The 27,010-nt window shown below is 38.3% G+C and overlaps 2 protein-coding genes across 8 annotated transcripts in view; both read right to left on the minus strand.

Moving 5' to 3' along the window:
- The window catches only part of DCK (deoxycytidine kinase), a 30,798-nt gene extending 25,107 nt beyond the window's left edge, over positions 1–5,691 (minus strand). Inside the window, exons 1-2 of the mRNA XM_008993200.5 lie at positions 5,327–5,691; positions 370–485 (exon numbers count right to left, since the gene is read on the minus strand). Of these exons, the coding sequence (XP_008991448.1) occupies positions 370–485; positions 5,327–5,417 (207 nt within the window). The 5' untranslated portion in view covers positions 5,418–5,691. The remainder of the gene's footprint in view (positions 1–369; positions 486–5,326) is intronic.
- A 6,026-nt stretch (positions 5,692–11,717) lies between these two features.
- Positions 11,718–27,010, minus strand: part of MOB1B (MOB kinase activator 1B) — a 152,681-nt gene continuing 137,388 nt past the window's right edge. For all 7 annotated transcript variants that reach the window (XM_035293587.3, XM_078367133.1, XM_035293586.3 and 4 more), the window contains 3 exons: positions 25,233–25,366; positions 20,756–20,919; positions 11,718–18,216 (listed from right to left, as the gene is read on the minus strand). In XM_035293587.3, the coding sequence (XP_035149478.1) occupies positions 18,139–18,216; positions 20,756–20,919; positions 25,233–25,366 (376 nt within the window). In that variant the 3' untranslated portion in view covers positions 11,718–18,138. The remainder of the gene's footprint in view (positions 18,217–20,755; positions 20,920–25,232; positions 25,367–27,010) is intronic.

A 27,010-nucleotide genomic window follows, 5' to 3' on the forward strand; every position in this document is an offset into this window, starting at 1 on the left:
TAGTAACTGCATATAACCTATGCACAATCCTCCCCAATAGTATAAATCATCTCTAGATTGCTTATAATACTTAATTAAATGTAAATGCTATATAAACAGTAACCTGTATTATTTTTTATTTTTGTATTGTTGGTTATTTTTTTCTAAATATTTTCTATTCATGGTTGGCTGAATCCCCAGATCCAAAACCCACAGATATGGAGAGCGAACTGTATATTCATCCATGTAACTACCGCCTAAATGAAGATATAGACCTAAAGCTAGATTTGAAAGTTTTATTGAAAAAGAAGGAAAAAAAAGCCAAGAGATTAAGTACTACTGCTCCTCTAAACCAAAAGGATTTTATCTACCTAAATTTTATTTTCATACCTCAAATTCATCTTGAGTACTATGGACATTGCACCATCTAGCAACAGGTTCAGGAACCACTTCCCAATCTTCACACACTTTTTTCAGGATATTTACAAATGTTGACTTCCCTGCAGCTGTTGTAAGAGAGATAAAATGAGGAAGAAAAGTTGTCAGGAAAAAAAGACGTCAAATAATCATCAGCTTTTGCAAGATTTACAATAGCAAGCAACACAAAAAACCCAAAACGTTCCATTTTCTAAACTTTATATTTCTTTAAATGAAAATGAAAAGGCTCCCTGACCAATTTCATTAAGCACATTTGTTTGTTATTATGTTCACTTTAATAATACATTATATTTAATAGTAGGGACAGTCTTGATCTAGAAGCAATACTCCTAATGGGCACCACACCCTGTATATCTGAAGTCACCAAATGTAGTTACATTAGACATCTCTGGTTAGCAAAATGTTTTCTATCTTTCGCTCTCTGTGTGCACGCACACACACACACACACACACACACAGATGAACATACAAATAACTTCAATATACTTACAAGCAAAGCTTCCTCTTCCTTATAAGTTAGATCTATAGAGAGTAAAAAGAACTTACCTTTGACTTGCAGAACTATATTTAAATCTAGGACATTAGATAGGGCAATAGAAAAGAAGAAAAAACTAGAAGAATCTTAAAGAATCACATACAGAGAAAAAAAAGGGAGGGAGGCAGTAAATAAAAAAGTGACACAGGGAGACAGTTTAGAAGAAAAACACAGTCAATTGTCTCCAGAATAGAGGAGAAAAACTTTTAAGGATAATCTGGATGACTATTAGATTTAGTCATGGGAAAAACACTGACCACCAAAATTTAGCATGGAGAGTGTAAGCTTAGGGACTTTAAGACACTTAGAAGAATGTTAAGTGGAAGTGGAAGCATATAGTTCACATTCACTGAACTAGATGGAAGAGGGAAAGGGAACATGATGTTCAGAAAGAACACCCAAGGAACACATTTAAAAATTAGGCATCCACTCGAGTCTGAAAGCACTTAGGGCTAGAGCATTCAACTTTCTTCTGAGACTGCTTACAAGAAGAAAAAGTTCTGAGGTCATACTTTAAAAGTCTAAGAGTAATAACGGTTACATTTAGTTCAAGCAGAGTAGTAATAGCTGGAGTTCCCAATTAGACTAGCATCTAGTTCCTTAACTTTTTGGGGAAAAGTGGGAGCTAGAAAATAAGCTAATTAGAAACGGAGACTGCGCAGGGGGCCCGAGCGGCAGAGTCGCGGCAAGGGCGCTTGGCAGAGAGGAACACGGATCGCACACGGGTCGTAGCAGGTCCCACACTCCAGCCTCTCGTGGCCAGGGTTTGCTGTCTGCTTGTCCTGGACTGAAGTACCCATGATCAAGTCATCCAAGGAGGAAAATATCTGTTCCAGGTAAGCCCAGGCCCCCCCAGATACACAATGGCTGAGGAGCGAACTGTCAGTGTGGCTGAGGTTGGGTTTCAGACCAAGATACTGGGATTCTCCTAGTTAAGATAAAGAGCTTTGGGTGCCTGACAATGAAAATGGCGTAGTCTGCCTTAAGAGTTAACAGCTTGAAGGCATGACAGATAAAGAACACACATGGACTTATGGCACATGGAAATGTGTGCACAGAAAAAGGAAATCTGTAATTATTTAAAAGTAGGAAGGCATTCTTCCTCGCCAAAATGGGTACATTCTGTTCAGTTATCAAATTTGAAAATCTCCAAGAATTAAAGAGACTGTGTCTCTGGGGGCCCATCATAGCCCTTGATGTTATAGCAATATGTTGTACAATGGCCACGATTGACTCTGTGTTGTGGTATTGGCCCCTACATACAACTGGAGGAAGTCTGAACTTCATCATGTTGATAAATTGGACTGTCATGATTCTTTATAATTATTTCAATGCCATGTATGTCGGTCTGGGCTTCATCCCTCTGGAGTGGAAACTGGAAATTTCTCAGGATACCATGTATCTCCAGTATTGTAAAGTCTGCCAAGCATACAAGGCACTACATTCACATCACTGCAGAAAGTGACAGATGTGTGGTGAAGATGGACCATCACTGTCCTTGGATCAACAACTATTGTGGTTACCAAAATCATGCTTCGTTCACACTGTTTCTCCTTTTAGCACCATTGGGTTGTATCCATGCTGCTTTCATGTTTGTGATGCCTATGTACACACAGCTTTATAATCATATAAACATTTATAGCTTATTTAGATCTGGCAAATAAGGTGAAGGGGACATGAACAAAAGTGCAAGACCAATAATAAACAGCAACTAACAAAGTCTCAGTGTCAGGGAGATGAAAAATGGCAAGGAACATGCTCCATCTAAACACCAATGTTGTCATACAGAAATGCAGGCCCAGTGTTAACAGATTTTCAGATTTTTCAAAAGAAGCCAAGAATCTAGATGTTTATGGGAAATCTCAAAAAGTTTTCAAGTTAGCAACGAATTTAATTCGTTGTCCATGTGATGCTGAAACAGATCAAGCCCCAGAGGGCGAGAAGAAAAACAGATAGCGCAAATTAATAATTTGTATATTTATAGCTTATTTAGATCTGGCAAATAAGGTGAAGGGGACATGAACAAAACACTCTGTGTCTAAAGAAAACACTCTGTAGCCCAGGCTGTAGTGCAGTGGCACAACCACAGCTCATGACAGCCTCAAATTATAGGTCTCAAGAGATCCCCCACTTCGGCCTCCTGAGTAGCTAGGACTAAAGGTGAATGCTACCACATCTGGCCTTTTTTTCTATCACCAGGCTGGAGTGCAGTGGTGCCATCTCGGCTCACTGCAACTTCTCCATCCCAGACTCAAGCAATCCTCCCACATTAGCATCAACCTCCTGAGTAGCTGGAATTACATGCGTGATTTTTTATTTTTATTTTTCTTAGAGAACAGTTCTCACTATGTTGCCATGCTGGTCTCAAACTCCTGGCCCCAAGCAATCCTCCCACCTCAGCCTCCCAAAGCACTGGAATTATAAACCTGAGCCACGGGGCACTAAATTTTTTTTCAACCTGTGCAGGCCAATATTGTGCAACTGCAGGCTATCAGTTTGCAATTCCTTTCAATGTAGGTAATGGGGAAATCAGTGAACAAGTTTAAGCAGGGGATAACACAAAAACATCTGCATACAAGAAGATTGCTCCAGAAGTAGTTAAGAGAAACTGGAGATGGGATGATATATTAGAAAATTATTTCAGGTGCTGAGAAGATTAAAGATGCTTTGGGGAAAGCAGATTCCTAAATATGATGTTATCTAACTGGATTTGAGAGAGGGAAAGAGGATGAATGTACTGTGGTATTGCTCTGAGGAGTTATTCATTCAAATTTCCTTTTTTGTTTTTGTGTTTTTAACACAGTCCTGCTCTGTCACCCAGGCTGGAGTGCAGTATTGTGATCATGGCTCACTGTGGCCTTGACCTCTGGGCTCAAGCAATCCTCCTACCTCAGGCTCTCCAGTAGCTGGGATCACAGGCACATACCAACACATGAAGGAACTTTTTAATTTTTTTTTAATGAGGGCTCACTACATTGCCCAGACTTGTCTCAAGCTCTAGGACTCAAGCCATCCTCTTGCCTAAGCCTCCCAAAATCCTGGGATTACAAGTATGAGTCACCATGCCCCATCTCAAGTTTACCTTTCAGATGGCTTTGTTCAGCTACTTTCTCCTGTCTTTATATATGTTCTTCTTTCTCCGGTAAGCAGCTGTGAAGGATTCCATACTAGTAAACATGCACCCTCAAATAACTTACATTGCTAAGTATATTATATGGTCTTTCTACTGGTGCCTTAATTCTGGAGCAATGAAATAAGAAAGTCTTCTTTGAGAATGCATTTTTTTCTATTTATTTGAACGCTTAAAGCATCTGCTTCCCTTGCCTTTCTCAAGAAAGTACACTGCTTTGAATGTGGTAAGAATTTTAAAACATTTGCTGTATGCATGAGTGACCAACACCCAACCTGGAGCTAAACAATTTTTTTTTAATCTATCAAAACAGGAAGCTTCAGGAGTAGGTTTCCTGTGGTTGGAAACACAAAAGAATTGAAAGTTGCTGTGCATCTTGCAAAATGGCAGGCATGGCCTAATCTGCCCCCCATCTGAGTTAACAGGAACATTAGTGGTCTTTGAATCATAATCCAGTGTTTACTTGGATGTGGAGTAAGGGGTGAGGAATTCCATGCTATTAAGATCATTAAAGGCCTCTTTCCTTGTACTCGAATGTTTATATGTTTCGTTAATAATACAGCTGAAAAACTGTAAACAACCCAGAGGTCCACAACCAGAAAATGGATAAACAATCGTACATCCATGCAATGGAATACTACTCAGCAATAAAAAGAAACCACAGAACTTCCAAAGCATTATACTAAATGAAAGACGCCAGACACAAAAGGCGATATAGTCTATGATTCCATTTAGATGGCATTCTGGAAAAGGCAACACTTGCAGGGATAGAAAGCAAATCAGTGGTTGCCAGGGAATAGGAAGGGGGTAGAGGGCTGACTACAAAGGAGCAAGCAGGTACTTTTTGAGGTGATGGAAATGTTCTGTATCTCTATCGTGGTGCTGGTTAAAGGCATAATGTTTGTCAAACCTCACAGAAGAGCACACCTAAAAATGGTGAATTTAATGTAAGTTACGCCTCCAGATATCTGATACCCTTTCCCCGCTTCCCTTTGCGAGTTCCCAACAAAGAGGGCGCAGAAGCTCAAAGCGCGCCTCACAGACTGCAGGCCTGGCACCCAGTCTGAACCCTGTGACCGCAGTCACCCCGCGGCGCAGGAGGCAAAGGGAGGATGCTGTGGGTGGGAAAGGAAGCCGAGGACGCGTCCACAAGGCCAGGCTGAAGGGAAAGCCCTCACCCAGGAGCTGCAGAGAAGGGAAGGGAAGCTGGGGCCTTAGGTCTCACATTTCCGGAAGCTCCTTACCGATGTTCCCTTCGATGGAGATTTTCTTGATGCGGGTCCCCTCAGAGCTGGCTGAGACAGATGGGCAGCTTCTCTTGGGCGGGGTGGCCATTCCTAGTCTTGTGTCGGCCTGGAGCGCGTCATGCAGAGAGACCAGGGAGGCAGCCACAGATGCGCGTGCTGGAGCTCGCGGCGCCGCGGAGACAGATCTTGACCTGCCCGGTCCTCTAGTGAGCTCGTCGGCCCGCTGGCGGGTGTGGAGGTTTGATTTTGGCGCGCGGAGGCAGCTGATGATGGGGGCGGACCTGTGGCGTGGCCCCGCCCTTCCCAAGCCAGAGACCCCTTGTTGGCCGGTCGGCCCTCGCCCGCCTCCAGCGCGGGCCCCCGTGTGCGCGCTCCGCGGGCCAGGTCACGTGGAGACCGAGGCGGGGCTGCGCGTGAGGCGGTGCGACTCTACCGCTGCCGCCTGGCACCCGCGCGGGGCGCGGAAGAGGTTCCGGAGTTGGGTAGGGAGGAAGGGTGGACGCCAGAGGTCTGAGGGCGTGACGTGCAGTGGGCCGTGCCAGGCTTTGGAAAACTCGCGTCTCCAGTGGGCCTGTTGGAGGTGAACATCGCGTCTGGACAGAACTGGATGAACTTAAAGCTTTGAACTCATCATGGGAAAGGCACTGTGTGATAGGGAAATCAAATGGATTTACCCTGGCTTCTCCGCCTAGAAGACGACCATCAGGTGAAGTGCTGCCCTCGGGAAACGCACTATCCACTTACTGTGAGCCAGGCTCTCTTCTATGCGCTTTTCATTAATTACGTCTAGTGCCAGAGATACCGTCATTAGCCCATTTACCTACAGTGGGAATACAGGCACTGAGAGGCTGCTTGTTCCAAGTGTCAGTAAGTGAAACTGGGATGGGAATTTAGGTAGTCAGATGCCTCCCACAGGAACCCTTAGCAGATCTCCCATACCCCTTTCCATTTGATTTGGATGCACGACCATGCTGTGTAGAAGTTAGCACGTTGTGTTGGTAGGTTTCTGTTCAGCTGTTAATTGACTTAGCCTGCCCAACACCTGGCACATAGGTAACAAAATAAACTGTATGCCTAATTTTTGAATGCTTACTTCTGTGCCATGTACTCTGCCAGAAGACTCATGTAGCTGGGACAAATGCAGTGTAGGATTGATTTGTCCCAGCTAGATGAGTGCATTTTTAGTAAGGGTAAAGACCCCTAATGAGGCAGGAGAATAGGGAATTAGGGTAACCAAGAGTTAAGGCATAAGCAAAAGAACAGCAGATGCAGCCAGTTCTAGGCAAGACTAGGCAGCATACAGGCCACACCTTCACTCCTGTGATTTTGTAAGACAGAAGTTTCAACATCAACCTCTGATTGGCCGTGGCCATGTCCATTTCAGCCTCTGATTGGTCGCAGGCCAATCCTTCATAGGGTGTAACCAATTAAAGGACTGTAAAGGGCACCTAGAGGTTTACCAAATTATTTTAGCCTAGTAACCCTTAAGAACGTTGCAATTGGGAGGGACTCTTGAGGCACTTGCTTGCTTCAATAAATTTGTGATTTTGTTACTCCGTTCTTTTGTTGCTTTGTCTTTCATTGCTTCCTTCTTTTGTTGCTTTGTTTCTACATTTTGTTCAATTCTTTGTTCAACACGCCAAGAACCCAGACAACTCAAGAGTTGAGACTTCCCATCCAGTAGCACTAATAAACGGGACATTACCCATTCTGGAAGTTATCTTGTCCAAACTGTCTACAGAAAGCAAAGGCCTTGCTATTCTTTTCTACATTGCAACTATCATCAGATCTGAAATTCATCTAAATGTGTAGCCAGAAGGGGAAAATGGTGACTCCATTCTCAGAAATAAAAAGCAGAAATTAAAATGTGACTCCTTGAGGATCACATTTTCCAGGATGAAACAGCAAGAATCATTATTTGTAATGGCCCTGTATTATTCTGTTATGCATTTATTTTGTATATATTACTTTTACTTACTCCCATAGTGATTAACAGCAAGATCCTAGTAATGGAAAACGCCTGAATAGTTGTCATCAGGTATAGCAAGGAAGCTGGGAGAAAGGTGCTGGTGAAGCTACTACATATCACATTCCACAGCCAAGCTTGGGAGAAAACTCATGAAATGGTAAGAGTACTGGCAGCTACCAAAAGGAGGAAGGCAAGGCAAGTCTCAGAGACCTTCAACAGGAAAGCAGAGCTGAAGTCCTGCATGGACGTTGTGGGAAGTAGAAAAGTTCCTCTTCAAAGTTTTCTTTCTTGTTAAAGAATAAATCATAAGTGTTAGAAATAATAGTTTGTTTTAAAGACTTTCTTCAAAGCCTTCTTGCTTTTTAGTAACAATTCTTTGTTAAACTCTATCTTATGTAGTTGTTAGACATGTTTATAGGCACATAGTACATTCTATGTCCTTGTACTTTAACCAAGATATCTGTGCTGGGCATGCTCACAGGCATGTCCCAGCTCACAGCCTATGCCCCTTTCTTATTTGGACTTCCTCTTTTACTTTTGTTCTTCATTGTCTTTACCTCTTCAAGAAAGTTTTAAGTTATTAGCCTGTTGGGTTCAGTTTTAGATTGTTAAGTCTGGCTCCAACCAACAGAGATCAGATGACTCCAAATGTGTAAGGGATAAATATGTCTGCTTTTCCTTTGTGAGTTGTACTCTTCTGGCAAGATGGCTAACAGGGGCACCCTTTCTGCAGAAAGTAAAATTGCCTCGCTGAGAGATCCTTTGTCTCGGTGATTTTTCTTTGCAGCACTGAGCATGTTTCCCACAGATGTCATAAAGAGGCTTGGGGTTGAGGAGTAGAAATCTCCAAGTGTGGTTTCCATAAAAAGACCCACACAAGAAGTGGTATCTTATAATGATGAAGAGTTTAAGCACTGAAAAAATTAAAGATTTCAAACACCAGCTCTGCCAGTTTCTTCTGGCTTTGAGAACTTGAGTTCATCTAAGCCAAAAGTATACTTTGAAAATACAAATGTGGGGCCAGGTGCAGTGGCTCACGCCTGTAATCCCAGCACTTTGGGAGGCTGAGGTGGGCGGATCACAAGGTCAAGATATCAAGACCATCCTGGCCAACATGTTGAAACCACATATCTACTAAAAATACAAAAATTAGCCAGTGAAACCCAGTCTCTACTAAAAATACAAAAATTAGCCAGGCATGGTGGCATGTTCCTATAGTCCCAGCTACTCAAGAGGCTGAGGCAGGAGAATCACTGGGAACCGGGAGGCAGAAGTTGCAGTGAACCAAGATTCCCACCACTGCACTCCAGCCTGGCAACAGAACGAGACTCCATCTCACACACACACAAAAAAAAAAAAAAAAAAGAAGAAGAAGAATAGAAAATACAAATGTGGGAGGCTGAAGCAGGTGGAATGCTTGAGCCCAGGAGTTTGAGACTAGCCTGGGCAACATAGCAAAACTCTGTCTCTACAAAAAAAATAGAAAAATTAGCCAGGCACCTGTAGTCTCAGCTATTTGGGAGGCTGAGGCGGGAAAATACCAAAGTCTAGGAGTTGAGGCTACAGTGAGCTAAGATTATGCCACTGTACTCCAGTGAGACCCTGTCTCAAATAACAACGAAGTTAATGGGGGAAGCAAAGAATCTAGCTTTTTTGGCATTAAGTCCAGCATAATTTCCCATTTTCCTATATGACCTATGTGTAACACAAGGAGAGACCAGAGAAAAGCACTTTTCAAAACATCTTGATTTTTGGTCCACAATCTCTTATCTAAAACCCTGGCAGCCAGATGTTTCAGAATTCAAAATTTTTAGAAAAGAAATTCAAAACTTTGAAACTGGGCACAGTGGCTCATGCCTGTAATCCCAGTTCTTTGGGAGGCTACAATGGGTGGATTGCTTGAGCTCCGGAATTCAAGACCAACCAGGGAAACATGGCGAAACTAATACAAAAAATATAAAAATTAGCTGGTTGTGGTGGTACACAACTGGGGTCCTAGCTACTCAGAAGGCTGAGGTAGGAGGATGGCTTGGGCCTGGAAAGTTTTAGCTTTAGTGAGCAATGATCACACCACTGCACACCAGCCTGAGTGATACAGCAAGACTGTCTCAAAAATAAAATTTAGAATCCAAACTTTAAAAAAGAAATACAGTGCATATACTGTATATATTAAGCACCCCCACTCCCTCTGCAAAGGTGTTAAATGCACTAATATTTTGCAGTGAAATATAAAGACTGTTAACGTGAAGTGGGATAAAGACTATTCACCTCCAGTCAGATTAAGTTTGCACTGAATTCAAAAAACTACTTTTGGGGCCAGGTGCAGTGGTTCACGCCTATAATCAACACTGTGGGAGGCCACGGCGGGTGGATTATCTGAGGTCAGGAGTTCGAGACCAGCCTGCCCAACATGGTGAAACCCTGTCTCTCCTAAAGATACAAAAATTAGCCGGGCATGGTGGCATGTGCCTATAGTTCCAAATACGTGGGAGACTGAGGCAGGAGAATCACTTGAACACGGGAGGCAGAGGTTGCAGTAAGCCAATATCACTCAACTGTATTCCAGCCTGGGTGGCAGAGTGAAACTCCTTTTAAAAAAAAAAATTGGTTTTCTGAGCTTTTCAGATTTTGGAACTGCACATAAGAGAGAATACAGAGCACCCAGCCAGTCATGAGCATGCTGCCATCTTAACCCTTTCTTGCCAGAAATTTTACTATTCCTTCAATTTGGGAATTCTTTTTCTCCTGTGGGAATTCTAGTTATCCCAGCACTTTGGGAGGCTATGGCAGGTGAATTGCCTGACAACATACAGGTTTATTAGGAAAACTAAATCAACTTAGAAAATAGTAAAAAGCATAGAAGATAAGAGGCCCCGAACATAGTTAAATAGTGGTTACACAGCCCATGAGTTTGTCTACACCAACTCAACTACCTATGTAAAATGTTTAGCAACTTACCTTTGTTATAAATTTCCCCTTGTAATTTTCATTAGTGCCTAGAAAACGGGGTACAGAAGCCATCATAAATGAAATACAAGAGTAGGAGTCTGGGTACTGCCTGCAAATCTGAAAGCAAAATAACGTACTAGAAGAGCATAGGAGTCACTGATTGTATATAGCTTAGCAAAGAAAGCTGTTTTGCTACATGCTTGTAAAGTGAACCAGAGTCATCAAGAAAATGTGATACTGTATTCATCATGTGTAAAACAGGAGCATGTACAATTTTTTAGTAAAACTTCGAAATATGATTGTTTAAACCTTAGAGGAATAATTAATTAGAATCTCTGTTGCAAAATGCACCACTGCAGCTGTTATATGAGGGATTAACAACTTACATTTAGTACGACAGAGGTAAAAGAACCTAATTATCAAAATGTAGTTAATTTTACAATATATGAGCATGTGTATATTTCTTTACACACAATAAATGAGTAACAGGGTGTTTTTAAAGCATGCAGAAACAGTCCACATCAGCATTGATTAGCAGTTCAACTAGTCTTTCTTCCAAATACCCTTAGTGACTAAGCAACTGTGGCTAATACCATTAAATATTCTTAACCTGACGTTCAAACACAAATGCCTCTAACATAAATACTTCTCATACTCTGAGAAGACTGCTAAAATACACATTTTGGCTTGGTGTGGTGGCTCACACCTATAATCCCTGCACTTTGGGAGACAGAAGGAGGTGGATAACCTGAGGTCAGGAGTTTGAGAGCAGCCTGGCCAACACAGAGAAATCCCATCTCTACTAAAAATACAAAAAATTAGCTGAGCGTGGTGGGACATACCTGTAATCCCAGCTACTCGGGAGGCTGAGGCAGGAGAATCACTTGAACCCAGGAGGCAGAGGTTATAGTGAGCCAAGATCATGCCATTGCACCCCAGCCTGGGCAACAGAGCAAGACTCCATCTCAAAATGTCAAAAATAAAAAAATATATAACAAAATACACATTTCCTTTTGGAACTTGGTAGATGATTCTCCAATATTGTTTATTACTATTCCTTAATGATCTACAATGAAGACAAAATATTAGATAATAGCTTAATGAAAAGGTCAACAAATGATTGTTTAGCTGCTCTCACTCTAATAGTATATATTAAAAAAAAATACACCTGCACACTGAAGAATAACCAAAAAAGTGAAAAAAGAAAAACAAAAACACTGGCTTCAAGTTCAGGCATGGGAGGATTTTAAAACCCTAATCCAAATCAGTGACTTGTACAATTTCTGAGCTTTAGTTTTCTAGGATATTGACTGAGATACTAATTTCCAAGGTTGTTGTGAACATTACAGAAAATAATGCCTAACAACATTTCAATGTTCAACATATTCCATCTAACATCAATATTTCCCTTGGAATGTGTTTAGTGTGGGAATGCCAATAGCAAAAATAAACAGTAATGCAAAGTCAGGATTCGTGGCCAAACATAACTATTTATTCAGTTTTTTTCTTATAAACATTGAGTTTCTTCCTTAAAAAAAAAAACACCTAGAATTTAAATATTTCCCATCCTATCACATACAAGTCTGTATACATTATTTACATCTCTCAAATAAAACATATTACAGATTTTTTGACATTCAGTATCCCTTTTTAACCAAAATGACGAAGCAATTAAACTTTGATCAATAACAACTACAATTTGCATAATCTGGCATAGTTTATAATGCCTATGTTGAATTTCATATCTTTTTTCCCCCTCTAGCTACTTGATTGTAAGAAACTGTCTTATCTCCATGAGAGTAGATCCCTGTCTTTATGCACTCTCCTCAATACTTGCACAGTGTAAATGCTGCCCTTATTCTTCCATTACTTGGCAACGACAATATTCCTCTGCTTCTGCTTTCAGAAATGATTTCTATTTGAACTTTAAGTGTTCTCACATATATTGTATTCTCTTTCAACCAAGATTTCATGACACTGTTCCTAATGGTAATTGTAGTAACTTAAATTTATAGGAAAAGTTCAAATAAAACATCAAGTAAGTGTTCCTTACAAGATTGTACCACTCTGGTTATGCATGTACAATAATAACAAATACAAGTTAGTGGCTGTAAAAAAAGCTGTTTTCCCTAAAACCAGTCATTTCTGCCAAACAATTTAAGGAGCAAAGCATCCTTAAAATGAAAATGCACTAATCTTTTTTACAATCTGCACAATTATTTCAGAAAAATAAAAATTAAAACATATAAAACTGTAAGAAACACCCATCTATACAAATTTAATATTAATTCAGATGAGAACATTAATTTACAAAATAAAAAACAATTTAATATTAATAATATGTGAAGGAGAAATTAAATACTGAAATTTTAACTTTGTATCACTAATAATCTCAGCTTCAGTGAAATAATTTAAAGAAAGCTGTCAACCTAAACAAACTGAAACCTATGAACTGACAGTAAATACTTCAGAATCTCTAACAATGAAGATCTGAAAAATCAGCCTAATTATTTTCCTGTGTGTGTGTGTGTGTGTGTGTGTGTGTGTGTGTGTGTACACTCACAGTGAAAAACATACTGCTGGAAAGAGCCAGTGATTTTAGTATCTACCTTGGAAAACGGTAGCCCAAAGTTTCCAATTATTTAGTTCTATATGCAGAAAAAGAAAGTTGTACTACATTTGCAAAACTGCTGGTACTCAACATTCTAATTTGTATTTTCTCTGTTTTGTCAAAATGTGAATCAGTTCAGCTACAAGTGACAGACATAGAATGTAGTTTTATACCTTCAAAATGAATTATTCTCTGTGATTAGCTTATTAGGAAAGCCTTAAAAATTCAAAATCATCTGCGGTCAGAATTTTTGTTACATCTTGAAATTAAACTTTTCCATTAAATCTTAAGATAGCTTTAGTGCTAAACATTTATCATATCATACACAATTAAGCTGATAGCTGAACAACAGTGACGTCTATGGTAAATTTTAATATTACAATAAAACTCTGATATTTAAATTACTTAAGAGTAGTCCTTAAAGTATAAATCTGTGTTTCTAAGAACTGGTATATATTCTTTAAAATCCCAGATAAATTGCAGAATAAGCTTAAACGATAAATCTGTGTTTTTAAGAATTGGCATATTTTTCAATACCTCAGATAAATTTCAAAATAAGGTTTGGTATGCAGTCACATTTCCAAATTATAAATATGCTTTTGGTTCCACATCTTTTAAAAAGACATTAAAAATTATAAATCTATGAAAAGGTTATATAATTCCAAATATTTTATGATATGTAGGCTTAAAACTCAGCATATGAAATTTACTCCATAATTAGCGTATGAAACTTACTCCAATTTCTTTGTATAATAATCTCCAGTATTTCATTAAAGACCAACTGTTCATCTGAGTGAAAACATTTTTTAAAAAATGGCAGTAAAGGCTGTTGTTTCCTTAAACTACTTCTATCTTAAATATTGGATCCATTTTTCCATAGTATCCATTCAATCAATACTATCCTACAGTAGTCAAAATTAAATTGAAAGTTTTCAGGAAAAGGAACAAAAAGAGAAAAGTTCTAGAGAAAGGACTTAGTTTTTTCGATTATTAACATATCTAACTAAGGTAATTAAGGTAATTAAACTGATTTTTTTTAAAAAGTAAAACCTCTACATTCAAGTGATATTTTCCACTTCAAAAAAGTGACATCAGAAAACTATTCTTTTATTCAATGATGTTACCAAGGCTTAAAACATTCTCTTGTGCAAATTCAGAACTTATGGCACTTTCCTTTGAACTTCCCTAATGGTTGAGTTCTCAGAGAACAGCCAAGTTTAAATTACAGTTGAGCTGATGATTAAGATAGAGCATATTGTCTGGCCGCAGTGGCTCATGCCTGTAATCCTTGCAGTTTGGGAGGCTGGGGAGGGCAGATCACTTGAGGTCATAATTTTGAGACCAGCCTGGCCAACATGGTAAAATCCCATCTCTACTAAAAATACAAAAATTAGGCGGGTATGGTGGTGCATTCCTATAATGCCAGCTACCTGGGAGTCTCAGGAGGGAGAATTTTGCTGGAACCCAGGAGACAGAGGTTGCAGTAAGCTGAGATCATGCCACTGCACTCCAGCTCAGGCAACAGAGTAAGACTCCGTCTCAAAAAAGAAAGAAAGAAAAAAGTCATATTAAGCTGCCAAAAGTTTTTGGTACAATTAAAATGATGAAATTGATTTTCCTGCATAATCACAAACTGATTCTTATGGCATCCTCTAGAAGAGTTCAAAAAATATTAGCCTTTTGCAATATAGCTGGAATAAATAGTGCTCTCAAAAGAACCACTTTGAAGATCAACTCTCATTTAGATGTTAAGGCATGACTTATTCATTTTAAAAAGAAAGTTCTACAACTCAATATTTGTATCTCACATATTCTACCATTTCAGTGGTTATCAAAACCTCTCTCAGAGAGGGGTAGACAAAAGTATAAATGAAATGTTGTTTTGCTATTTTCCCATAAGCAAGGAAAAGACATAAAATGGAGTCTGGTGATTATATATGTAATATATAAATATCCACATCATCTCTATTTCCTGATAAGAGATTGTAGTGTTTTATCCATCCTGATAAGCCAGGTAGTAACTCCATCTGAGATATATTATACACAAAACATATCTGCTCCTACCTAATACATTTTAGGGTGACCATTTAGAATTTACAAATGACTAACATTGGGAAGGTAGAAAGAGGCAGCAATTTAAAATCTTACAACTTAAGGTAAATTAACCTCCAAAACCTCTACCAGCAACTAACGCATGCTTGTTGTTTAGTGCAGTCTAATGCCATAAAGGGAATAATCAAGTCTGCAAATGAAAGCCAGCAGCACCATCTACTGCTAATTAAAAGATTTTCACTCTTTTTGTGATTAATTTCTCTCTACCACCACTACTCCATCATTTAAAGTCATTCCAAAACATTGCTTCATATCAACATTTAACCAAAAAAAAGCACTGTGACTAATAATAATATGTTAACTTACTACTTTATATTTTATGGGATGCTTTTATCAAAGGATAAGAAAACTGACTTTTGCTTTATAGTTATGTATTAATATAAAGAGCAAGGGGGAAAATAATTATCTTGGTTACTTACAAATTAATTAAAATCCGAAAAGAATCCAATAGACATTTATCAGCAAACTTTGCTGCAGAACAAAGCATTGATTCTTACATTTAAAAGGGCATTGGCCAGGCGTGGTGGCTCATGCCTATAATCCCAACACTTTGGGAGGATAAGACGGGTGGATCAAAAGGTCAGAAGATCGAGACCATCCTGGCCAACATGGTGAAACCCCGTCTCTACTAAAAATGCAAAAAAAATCAGCTGGGCGTGGTGGTGCATGCGCATAGTCCCAGCTACTTGGGAGACTGAGGCAGAAGAATTGCTTGAACCCAGGAAGCAGAGACTGCAGTGAGCCGAGATCATGCCACTGCACTACAGCCTGGGCAACAGTCTGAGACTCCATCTCGGGGAGGGGTGGAAAGGGCATCTTACTAACTTTCACGGGAACCAACCAAATCAAATCAACTTTTTATTATATCAGTTCTTTCACTTTCTGATTTTTCTTTACTTGTAGCCATGTAACACCAGTGCAATGCCAGGCCCCTCCCCTAGAGAACTGCTATGCTTTGTTACCATATATACACATCTCTTTATTTCCCAATGACTGTGATTAAAGAAATATTCTGAAGCAGGCACCTGAGATTCTGGCACAGTGAAAACAAACTTCTTTCTACATATAGAGGAGAGTAGGTCTTACTACTAAAATCAATTTATGGAGATATTTTCCCATTTTTACAGTGTACTGCTGTATAAGGCTTGAAAGGGCAAGATTAATTTTTCACTACTCTCTCTATACTTGGCTACTGCAACTCCTTTGTTGCTAGACTGATATGAAGTCAAATACAATATGGAAGACTGAGTAATTCTGTGCTTCATTTGCCTATATAGACAATACTCAAAATCACCTCACAAATTTTATTTCTGAATCAACCCATAATGATTCATATTATCTATCTGAATACAAAAAGATTTGTCTTGAGGAAATTAGCTCTCACTGCAGCTTATAAATAAGCTTTACCAATAAATGTCTAATATATCTAACTCTGCCATGCTCTCCTGTTATTTCTACTGTTGGTACTACTTGGTGAATAATTGCTAGAAATGAAGTAGAGAAAAAGGCAGTTCCTAGTCAACATAATTGTAATGGCAATACATTTTCTGCTCTACTTGTTAACGGCAAAACAAACTGATTTAATTTTAGATTCTCTACTAAGTGTTTTTAATCTATGCTATTTCAGAGCAAGCATTTCTTCCTAGAAGGAAAAAGGTCTATGTTTCTACTAAAGAAAGGGTATATATTTCTACTGAAGAAAGAAGATTTATTGGAAATGACAACACTAAAACTGGATTTCTGAAAAGGGTATTTCTCGAGAACAAAACTGAAGTGGAAAAAAATATTCTAAAAACTAAGCTCTGAACTTGTTATTTATGGTAATAATTTACTAGAAGATCATGGCAAATAAAATTTAGTAACTACTGAATTAGCATTTTTCATTATCTGGTATCACTGCAAAGAAAAACATTTCCTTTCACAGTGGAAAAAACAGAAGTCAGAATGCTTCAAACTGGGCCTATAATAAGCAAAGAAGATACGGTATCATCTTAAAATGACAGGGAAACACCAGCTCCATTCACTGAATGGAAATGCTAAGAAGTGATCAATTTCCTCAAACAGTCCTTAAATTCCATGTTTAATGTCTGTACCTAAAATAATAATTTATTTTTAACTTCTCATGGAAGTTGATTCCTAAAAGGAAGTCTCTAAGACTTTGTTTATAAGTAATTGATTAAAATCTTCATGCCACTCTATTCAAAGGTTTTCGGACAAAACTTTCCAGAACTTAACTCCCCATACAGAGTAACATCTCCATACCCTCAGCCAAAAATACACATTCCTATCCCCTCCTCTTCAAGGCAGACGGGAATTGTGCAGACTTATGGCTCGTTTGGCAATTGCTAGGAAACCTCACAGTTCAGCATCACCTCTGAAGATGGCAATCCTATATATAACCTGAATTTTTACAACTACAGTGCAGTTAACATGTAGAAAGAAGCCAAAATGTAATACATTTAAATATCCTCAAGTTTCAATATCACAGATATCAAGAGGTGGGAAAAGACCTGCTTGTAGAGCTTTAAGCATTGTTGAACATAATATATTACCATCAATATCAAAAATAATTAAGAAATATTTTTTATGTTCTACATGCACACCTTTACAAATTCTGTTTCTTCAAAGCAGTAAAGGCTGGAGATCACCATTTTAGGTAAACTATGGCTTTTATCACAGATATTTTACAACATGCACCAGTAAGTGCCCTGGGTAGTAATCCTAATATTGTTTTAAGCCCTGTTCAGTTCTATATCTATGCTTTGCACCTCAGAAGTGAGCCTGCCAAGGCACTTTAAAACATAAGTCTTTTGGGGACTTCAAAAATGGGCCACAATTTATACCACACAGAAACCAATCCATCAGCAGTTCAATCAATCAGCACTTTCTTGCAGCACACAATATTATTTAAAAACTCCTCAAATAACCAAAACCATGTTTAAAAACACTAAGATAAATTTACTCTTATCAAATGTATAGAGAATGGTTCTTAGCTTCTCCTAGGAATAGAATATGGTTTTATACAATCAGAATAAAGAAAAAGGAACCCAAACAAGTCCCCCCAAACCTAGGACAAAAATAATCCAGATAAAAACAAAATATAACAAAAACCCCAACACGCTCCACACTGCTTCATTTGAGGAACAATTTGCACAGCTCTACATCCTTTTATCTGTCCTTTGAGGTGAGTTTTTCAATCAGTTCTTGGAGTGGTGCAAGTTCTCTTCTATCAATAAGGTTGAATTCCTACGCATGATAAAGAAAGGCAGAATAAATAGCAAAAACATTATTTGCATCTTACTCCAAAGTAAATTACCATGTACATTTGTTGGAAATTAGCTTTTGAAGTAAATAAAAGCAGAATTTTTTTTCCCTTATTCACTAGGTCTGTGTCTTGAATAAATCACTTAACTGCTCCTGATGTTATGTTTTTACATCTGTGACACTAGGATAAATCCCCCTAACTCATAAAATTATTGTGGGAACTAAAAGTGATACTGGATATTAACTATTTCATGTAATGCCTGGCACAAAGTAACAATAAATGGGAGTTGCTGCTTCCTGTTGAAAGGAATGATCTGGATACCATTTAAATACAGTCAAACAGGTAGAGGTGCACACGTGCATGTGCACGCGCACACATACACACACATTTAAATACAGTCAACCAAGTAGAGGCAGACTTGCGCGCGTGTGCACACACACACACAAAAAAAAACACACTAGCATCTCTGGCAAACTTGAGCATTTTATGACGAGCAAAAACCTAGTTATAAACTAATGTATCTACTACAAGCTATCTTCTAAGATATGGTAGGAAAATAACATGAATATGGTTGAGTCCACAAATGATAAATTAAAATCTTGTGAAGAACAAATGAGAAAGCCTGAATTTAATTTGTGCTCCTTTAGAAATTCCACCCCTGTCATTCTGAAGTTCACTTCTGAATAGATTTCCCCCGAACTATAAATTAAAAGGCTAGTAAATAGAGGGTTGTTTGCACTTCTGATCTTTTGCCATGGTAAGGCATTCTTAGCTTCAGATTTAATTCATTTATTAGCATCTATCATGTGCCAAGCACTACAGTTAAATACTGGAGAGAAGCATTAGCAGGTATTTAATAGCAGGACCACCCCTAAGGTTTGTAGAGTCTGGGCCAATAACACAAATGGATATATATCATATGACTAAATTACTAAATTTTGTATTAAGCTAGTATGTTGTTAAATAAAACATGTTCTATGCTCCTATTCATAGCGACCAGGATAACAGATTCAAACTTAGAATTCTCCACACTCAGCCATGCGTGGTAGCTCACACATGCAATCTCAGCACTCTGGGAGGCTGAGGCGGGTGAATCACCTGAGGTCAGGAGTTTGAGACCACCGTGTCCAACATGGTGAAACCCCCTCTCTACTAAAAATACAAAAATTAGGAGGCGTGGTGGGTACCTGTAATCCCAGCTTTTCGGGAGGCTGAGGCAGGAGAATTGCTTGAACCCAAAAGAAAGAGGTTGCAGTGAGCTGACATGGTGCCACCGAACTCCAGCCTGGGCAACAAAGTGAGGCTCTGTCTAAAAAAAAAAAAATTCTCTAGACTCCTAAGGATTCTGCACTGGAATGTAGTGACATTAGGAGAGCCAGCCGCAGGTGCCTGGCCCTCAGACCTCCCTGCTTTTAAACCCCATTCATCCTGCACCTCAAGAGACCTCACATATGAGTGTGGACACTTTGGGTAATGTCCACATGCCCTCAGAAACAACTGCCATCAGCAACCCTCAGGCCTGAAAGTATACATATCAGAGATGGAACCTACTCTCAAAAGAATGGAACCCAGGAAAAGATGCATAGAGACCCTGGAAATACGTTTTGGACCACGTGGACAGAGAATTCCGGGTTTCAGGTACCCAAGCAAGCACCAGAAAGGATCAAGATAGGTATGTTCTTGGCCCTACAGATTCCTCACTGTGGAGAGGGGTGCAGGCTACAGAAGGACCAGAGCAGGTTATCTCTAAATTGTGGGGCCCAAGGCAGGTGCTGCCCTTGCTTAATCAAACAGTGATACTATAAAACTAATGATCTACCTTTAAGAAGCTCAGTGTCCTGAGATACAAACAGCATGAGATGTGATAAATGCTATAAATCGATCCCCTGCTATTTGCTAGGAGTTGGGAAATACAGTGTAAGATCACTCAGCCAAGTAAAACTAATCCTTCTGGAGGGAGAACATACTCTCTTAAACCACCACAACATTAACTTTAGCAATCACATTATGCCTAAACCAAACACAGATGCAAACTTTAGGACAACATTTTCTTCGTTCCTTAGTTCTGGACATGGGATATCACGGTAAAGTAAATGTTGACAGCAACAGTTTCGGCAGGGTACAATCTCCTAAAGTATGTTTATATAGGTAAAATATGTGCCTTCAGTGTGAGGAGTGTATACAGTGGAAAATGGATACATATTTCTTAAGAGAACAAGGGAAGTGGCAAAGGCATTTATAAATATATGCCTGTAGATATACAAAAACAACACGAATTCAAGACTTGGGCTTCTGCTCATCACCATCTCTCCTTCTCAACCTCCAACAGACCTGCATGCCATCAACTTGGATACTAATACAATTTAGAAACAAAAAGCCAGTCCTTGTCATCATGGAAAAGCGTAGAGGAGGATGCAGACCAGAGAGATATGGCAAATTCCATCCTGACAGTGTGGATGCAGTACTCACCTTAGAACTATGAAGATAAATGAGCACCAAAGGCCTCCTAATCCAACTTACCTGGACAAAAAAAATAAAGTGCTTGAAAGATGTATTTAGATGTGCTTCCTCCTGAAGTTGGATCACAGGGTCAAAATGCTGATGATAAATGTGAGCATAAACCCTAAATAGGCGTTTGAGTATAGTTTTTGCCACAGACATGAAATTCTTTGGGAACGGGACACCTAGAAAAGAGATAAAAAATTCCCTCTAATAACTGGAGATGATAACAAGGCAACATGAGTTTGTCAGCAAAGGGCAACATAAGTTACCAAGACAAGGCTGAAAAGAAGTAGTATTTGTGAATTTATACATATACCCATTATACCTTTTCAGAAGTTCTCAATATGTCATGAATGAATATAAACTTCAACGTTTTTATGGTGTAAGAATCAGTCCTCATTATAGCCTGTTACGTCTCTAACATACTACCACCACATTACTAAAATGAAACAGATATACACCCAAGATGGTAGTGAAGGTGAAACTCACACTCAGATCATCAGATTTCTTAAGTCTCAATAAAAATATGTGCTGAACAGAAATAATGCATTAACCACATTCAGTTTTGTTTAAAATGCTTACAGTATATATTATACTTTTTTATATGGGAATTATTTCATTACTACTCCAAGTCTACATTTGTCCTTTAATTAGCTACATTCTCTATTCCACTGATTCATGAATTAAAGCACGTTTACAGTACTGAAATATGAAAGTTGAAAAATATATTTTTTCAACTGTGGAAAAGAGGGAACTCTCATATACTGCTGGTGGCAACATAGATTGGTATGGCCACTAAGGAAAACAGCATAGAGGTTCCTAAAGAATTAAAAATAGAATACCACATGACCCAGCAATCTGTCTTCTGGGTATATACCCAAAGGAAATGAAATAACCCAGTCGTAAAGTTATCTGCACACCTATGTTCTCTGCAGCATTGTTCAAAATAGCCAGGACATGTAAACAACCCAGGTGTCCCTCAACAGATGAATGGATTTTTAAAACTGTGCTATATATATACAATGAAATATTATTCAGCCAGAAAAGAGGAGATCTTGCAATCTGCCACAACATGGATGGATCTGGAGAACATTATGCTAATGTGACATAGTAAATGCCCCATAAACTGCATACATCCACTATACCTCGGCTTTCCATTGAAACTGCTCTCTGTAACCCTAACGTGACAGGCAAGCAGTCCAAACCAATGCCATTTTGGCCCCTGCACCATTTTAAAACTTGTAATAAGTAACTAAGGTCTGTAATTTCCACCCTACCCAGAAATGTGTAAACTAATGCTTATCTTGATTTCTGTGAACCACTTAAGTAATCAGAATGTCCAAAGTCCCCTGGCTCTCGGAATGTCCAAAGCCCCTCACCCACACCCCCACCCAAGAGGTGGTTTACAGGCATAAAAGGTCTTGACACCCTCCTTTTGGGGCCACAGGTTAGAGAGACGCGAGTCCTCTGTGGTCGCTGGCAATAAAGACCCTGTAAGTTGGTCGAGTCTTTGTCTCAGTGGTGATTTTGCGCTTGCTCGGTTACAACACTAAGTGAAACAAGCCAGACAGAAAAAGAAAAATATTGCATGACCTCACTTACATGTGAATTTTTTTTTAAGTCAAATATACAGAGATAGAGAATAAAACAGTGGCCACCAGGAGTGTGGTGAAGGTAAGTGAAAGGATACAAGGTACCAGATATGTAGAATGAACAAGCCTAAAGATCTAATGTACAACATGAGGACCATAGTTACAAATAGTGTACTTAGTGTAGTGAGGCTGGGCGGTGACTTATGCCTATCATCCCAACACTTGGGAGGACAAGGTGGGATGATCACTTGAGACAGAAGTTCAAGAGCAGCATGGGCAACATAGCGGCACCTTGCCTCAACAAAATATTAGAAATTAGCTGGGTATGGTGGTGTATACCTGTGGTCCCAGTTACTTAGGAGGCTGAAGCAGTAGGACTGCTTGAGCCTGGGAGATTGAGGCTGTAGTGAGCTGTGACTGTGCTACTGAACTTCAGCCCTGGCAACAGAGTGAGACCCTGTCTCAAAAAACTAATAATTTAAAAAAAGAATAGAATAATGTATTCAGGGGTCTGCTAAATGAGTAGATTACAGCTGCTCTTACCACAGGGGGAAAAATTAGTAACTATGTAAGATGATGGAGATGGTCATCTGTTTCACTATAATAACCATTTTATTATGTATAATCTCATATCATCTTGTTGTCTGCCTTAAATATATACAATAAAATTTATCTTAAAAAATGTATAAAATCCCATATCCTCTGTTAAACATGTTAAATGATACAGACTGACAAAACAGCCAAATATTGGTACTACTGGGTTCAATGTCATGATATTGCCCTCATATTGCTACTTCTCACTTAATTATAGTTCACAAAGACATAAAAGACAAACCAAAGTGAAAGGAAAATCTATAAAATAATATGCACTCTTCAACAATGTCATAAAAAACAAAAATGACCAAAATGCACATTTCCAAATCAAAGGAGGCTAAAGAGACAACAAATAAATGAAAACAGGTATCAAAGATTTTCTTTGCTATAAAGTACATTATTAAGAAAACCTGAAAAGCCCAAATAAGATCTATAGATTGGAAAATAGCATAGCATCAGTATAAATTTCCTAATCTTGATATCTGTACTGTGATTTTTCTAAGGAAATGCAAAATCAAGTTTTAAAGGCATCATATATGCAACTTACTCTCAAACAGTTTAGGAAAAGGAATGAATGAATGTATGTGTATGAGTGAGAGAGGTTGGGGGAGAGGGAAAGGAAGGAGGAAGATGTTAACAATTAACAATCTGGATGAAGGGTTTGTATGATTTTTTGTACATTTCCTTGTATAAGTCTTGCAAATTTTCTAAAAGTTTGAAATTGGATCAAAATAAAAATTTTAAAACTGTATTATGAGAGATAAGAGATAAGGTGGGGACACTCATCCAACCTTTACGATATATATATGTAATTCGGTCTTGAAAATTTGCTCTTTTATTACAAAAGTTCAAAGTGGTTAATGCATTCAATAAATATGTTTAAAATACTCCATAATAACAACAACTATTTATATTGTCTTCACCACCACTTTCCAGAAAAAAAAAAAAAACATAAGATGTCAAAAAGTTCTAACATTAGAAGAGCAAATTCTCCTTTTGAGATAATCAGTTGTAAGAAGTTTGAGAAGGCAAAAATATATAACCATCTAGATGTGAACAATGTCCACCTGATCAGTCTGCCCTTAAAAGTAAATATAAAAAACCAAAAGTCACTCAGCCAATAATAGGGCAACCCCTCAAATCTTGTTTTCTTCTCACATGGCTTAATATCTGAATCTGTAAGATTCATATTGTGAGTTATAAATTCAAACTCCCTTTTGATCACAAATATATTACTGTATAACACTGGACAGAAGCCAAAAGAACTTCCCTAAATAAGTATATATGACTGTGGCAGATGTTACTAGCTATCTACTCAATATCAACTCTCTTTTTTCTGTATCATGAGCCAGATTTTGTTACTATCCCAAATCTACTGATCTCGTCATTTAAAATTATAGAGAGGGATCCCAGCACTTTGGGAGGCCAAGGCAGGCAGATCACTGAGGTCAGGAGTTCGAGACCAGCCTGGCCAACATGGTGAAACCTCATCTCTACTAAAAATCCAAAAACATTAGCTGGGTGTGGTGGTGCATGCCTGTAGTCCCAGTTACTTGGTAGGCTGAGGCAGGAGAATCACTTGAACCTGAGAGGCAGAGGTTACAGTGAGCCAAGGTTGTGCCACTGCACTCCAGCCTAGGCAATGGAGTGAGACTCTGTCTCCCAAAATATTTTATAAAAATTAAATTAAATAAATAAAATAAAATAGAGGGTTTACCTTAATGTTCATAAGTTTGGTGTGAAAAAGATAGAACACCTTTAAGTGCCTAAGAGTAGAAATATATGTTAGGTACAGTAATTTAGCATGATTTCTGGAATAGTAATAAGCCTCTATCTAGAACTTTCTACCAAAAGGGCTTCTTAAGCCCTTCCCCTTACTTCAGGGAAGTAAATTTATTCTCAATGATGATCATAATTATTTTTTAAAGTATTAAAAAAAACTAGTGTTGTCTAAAAAGAAACTTGGTGATATTGTAATCTAGAATATCAACAAAAACTTAACAAAATAAAATAATTACCTTAAGAGAGGGAGATCATTTATTTTCTAATAAACCTAGCCTTTCAGCTAATTATGCATTTAAAAGCACTAAGTTAAAGAGGAAAAGCTCAATTCACACAGGATAACTTGTTTATTTTACCACTGGGTTAACAAACTTTTGTGCCTCTTTTTGGGAACTGCGTAACATACACATACATTAACACAGCCCTAAAGAACTCTCCAACTAGATACCGTGGAAGAAGGGAGGAAAATTCTAGAAGCATATAAAAGATAAATCAAGATGAATCCCAATTACAAAAAAGAATTATACCAATTTTTGATGGAAATAACGTCTCATCATCCAACTGGTCCTGAACCCAGGTCATCAAGTAATCGATATACTTTGGTGCAGAGCACTTAATAGGTTTCTTGATGTTTGTTCCATCTGCCCAATGATATTCATATCTGCATTGGAGAGATAAAAAGCACACAGAAGATCAGTATATACCTATACATAGTGTATATATTTTATGTATATTACTAATGTACACACAGACACGTTTTCAATACTCTGCTCCTCCAAATAAAGATATATTTTTAAATTGCCAGTGGACTACTTTGCATTTATCACAATCCAAACTAAGTAGATCCCGGCAAACTCATGTTTTGTGTTTCGATACTCTCCTCAGGTCTGAATTTTTTTACATAGTTCTCATAAGTAGCATTTATATTTTAGAATCAGACACTATTTTAAGTAGAAAAACCAGCTTACTTCCTAGTTCTATGATGACCACTTTTGGACTTTATGGTTGTTTTTCTTCATTTTAGAAACCATTTCTCCTTATGTAGTGCAATTCTTTTTAACTTGGGGCTTTAAATTTTCCATTAAGGATAGAAAATGACACAGAAGTACCAAAATAAGACTAATGAAAATGAGAATTATTTAATATTTGAGTACATTGGCTGAAGGGCTAAACATGTCTTTAAAGAAGGTCCAAAGAAAATTTGCAACCCAAATAAAGGCTTTCAATATTAGCAGAACACCATCCTTTGATTCAATAAACATTTAATATATACCTTCCATGTGAAACATACTAAGTCAAGAACAAGAAACACTAAAATGAAAGCACTTTCCCTACTCTCAAGAAAAACAGACTAGTAGAAAAGATAGACTCAAAAGTGAAGATGTAAAAACAGTATGATAAGAACCCTAAAAGAGGCTGAGCATGGTGGCTTATGCTTGTAATCCTAGCACTTCAGGAAGCTGAGGTAGGTAGATCACTTGAGGTCAAGACTCAAGACCAGCCTGGCCAACATAGTGAAACCCCATTTCTACTAAAATTACAAAAATTAGCTGAAAATTGCTTGAACCCGGGAGGGAGAGGTTGCAGTAAGCCAAAATGGTGCAACTGAACTCCAGCCTGAGCAACAGAGCGAGACTGCATCTCAAAAAAAAAAAAAAAAAAAGAGCCCTAAAAGAGTTACACACACACACACACTGAATTTTGAGATAAGAAAGATGCATACAGGTGAAACTCCAAAGTGGAAAAGTCTCTAAGCTGACCTAGGATTTAGTATTTTAGTTTCCAAAACGTTACTTTTGCTGCTTAACTTCTCCCTTTGATTCAATTGTGTTTTTCTAACCCTGTCCCCAGAGTTTGGGCTAAATAATAGGTCAGTGAGACTGGGAAAGGAGATGGCAATATATAACAGAAAAATACTACAGGCTATTTCAAACTATAAATTATCTTCAGATAGGATAAATAAGGATGCCTTTCTATTTAATCAGAACTACTTATAGCTGAACAATAATATTAAACAAGATACACCTGAATTAAACATTCTGTAGAAAATTTTTCTGCCAAAGTGGGACAATAGGGTTGACTATCAAGTCCCATTTTGAAGGTCTACAAGGAGATACTTTCCAACACCTCTTCATATCCTGTTTTAACTGTTTAATCACTTTCACAGTCAAAAGGTTCTTTCTAATATAACATTAACATTTTTAGTGTCATTTAAGCCTATTTTATGTCCTTGTTTGCTACTCTTAGAAGACAGAGACCATGAATGGTGACATTCTAGCCATCATTTTGTCCTTTTTCTTTTTAA

The sequence above is a fragment of the Callithrix jacchus genome, chromosome 3, assembly GCF_049354715.1.
Source record: "Callithrix jacchus isolate 240 chromosome 3, calJac240_pri, whole genome shotgun sequence".
NCBI classification, from domain to species: domain Eukaryota; kingdom Metazoa; phylum Chordata; class Mammalia; order Primates; family Cebidae; genus Callithrix; species Callithrix jacchus.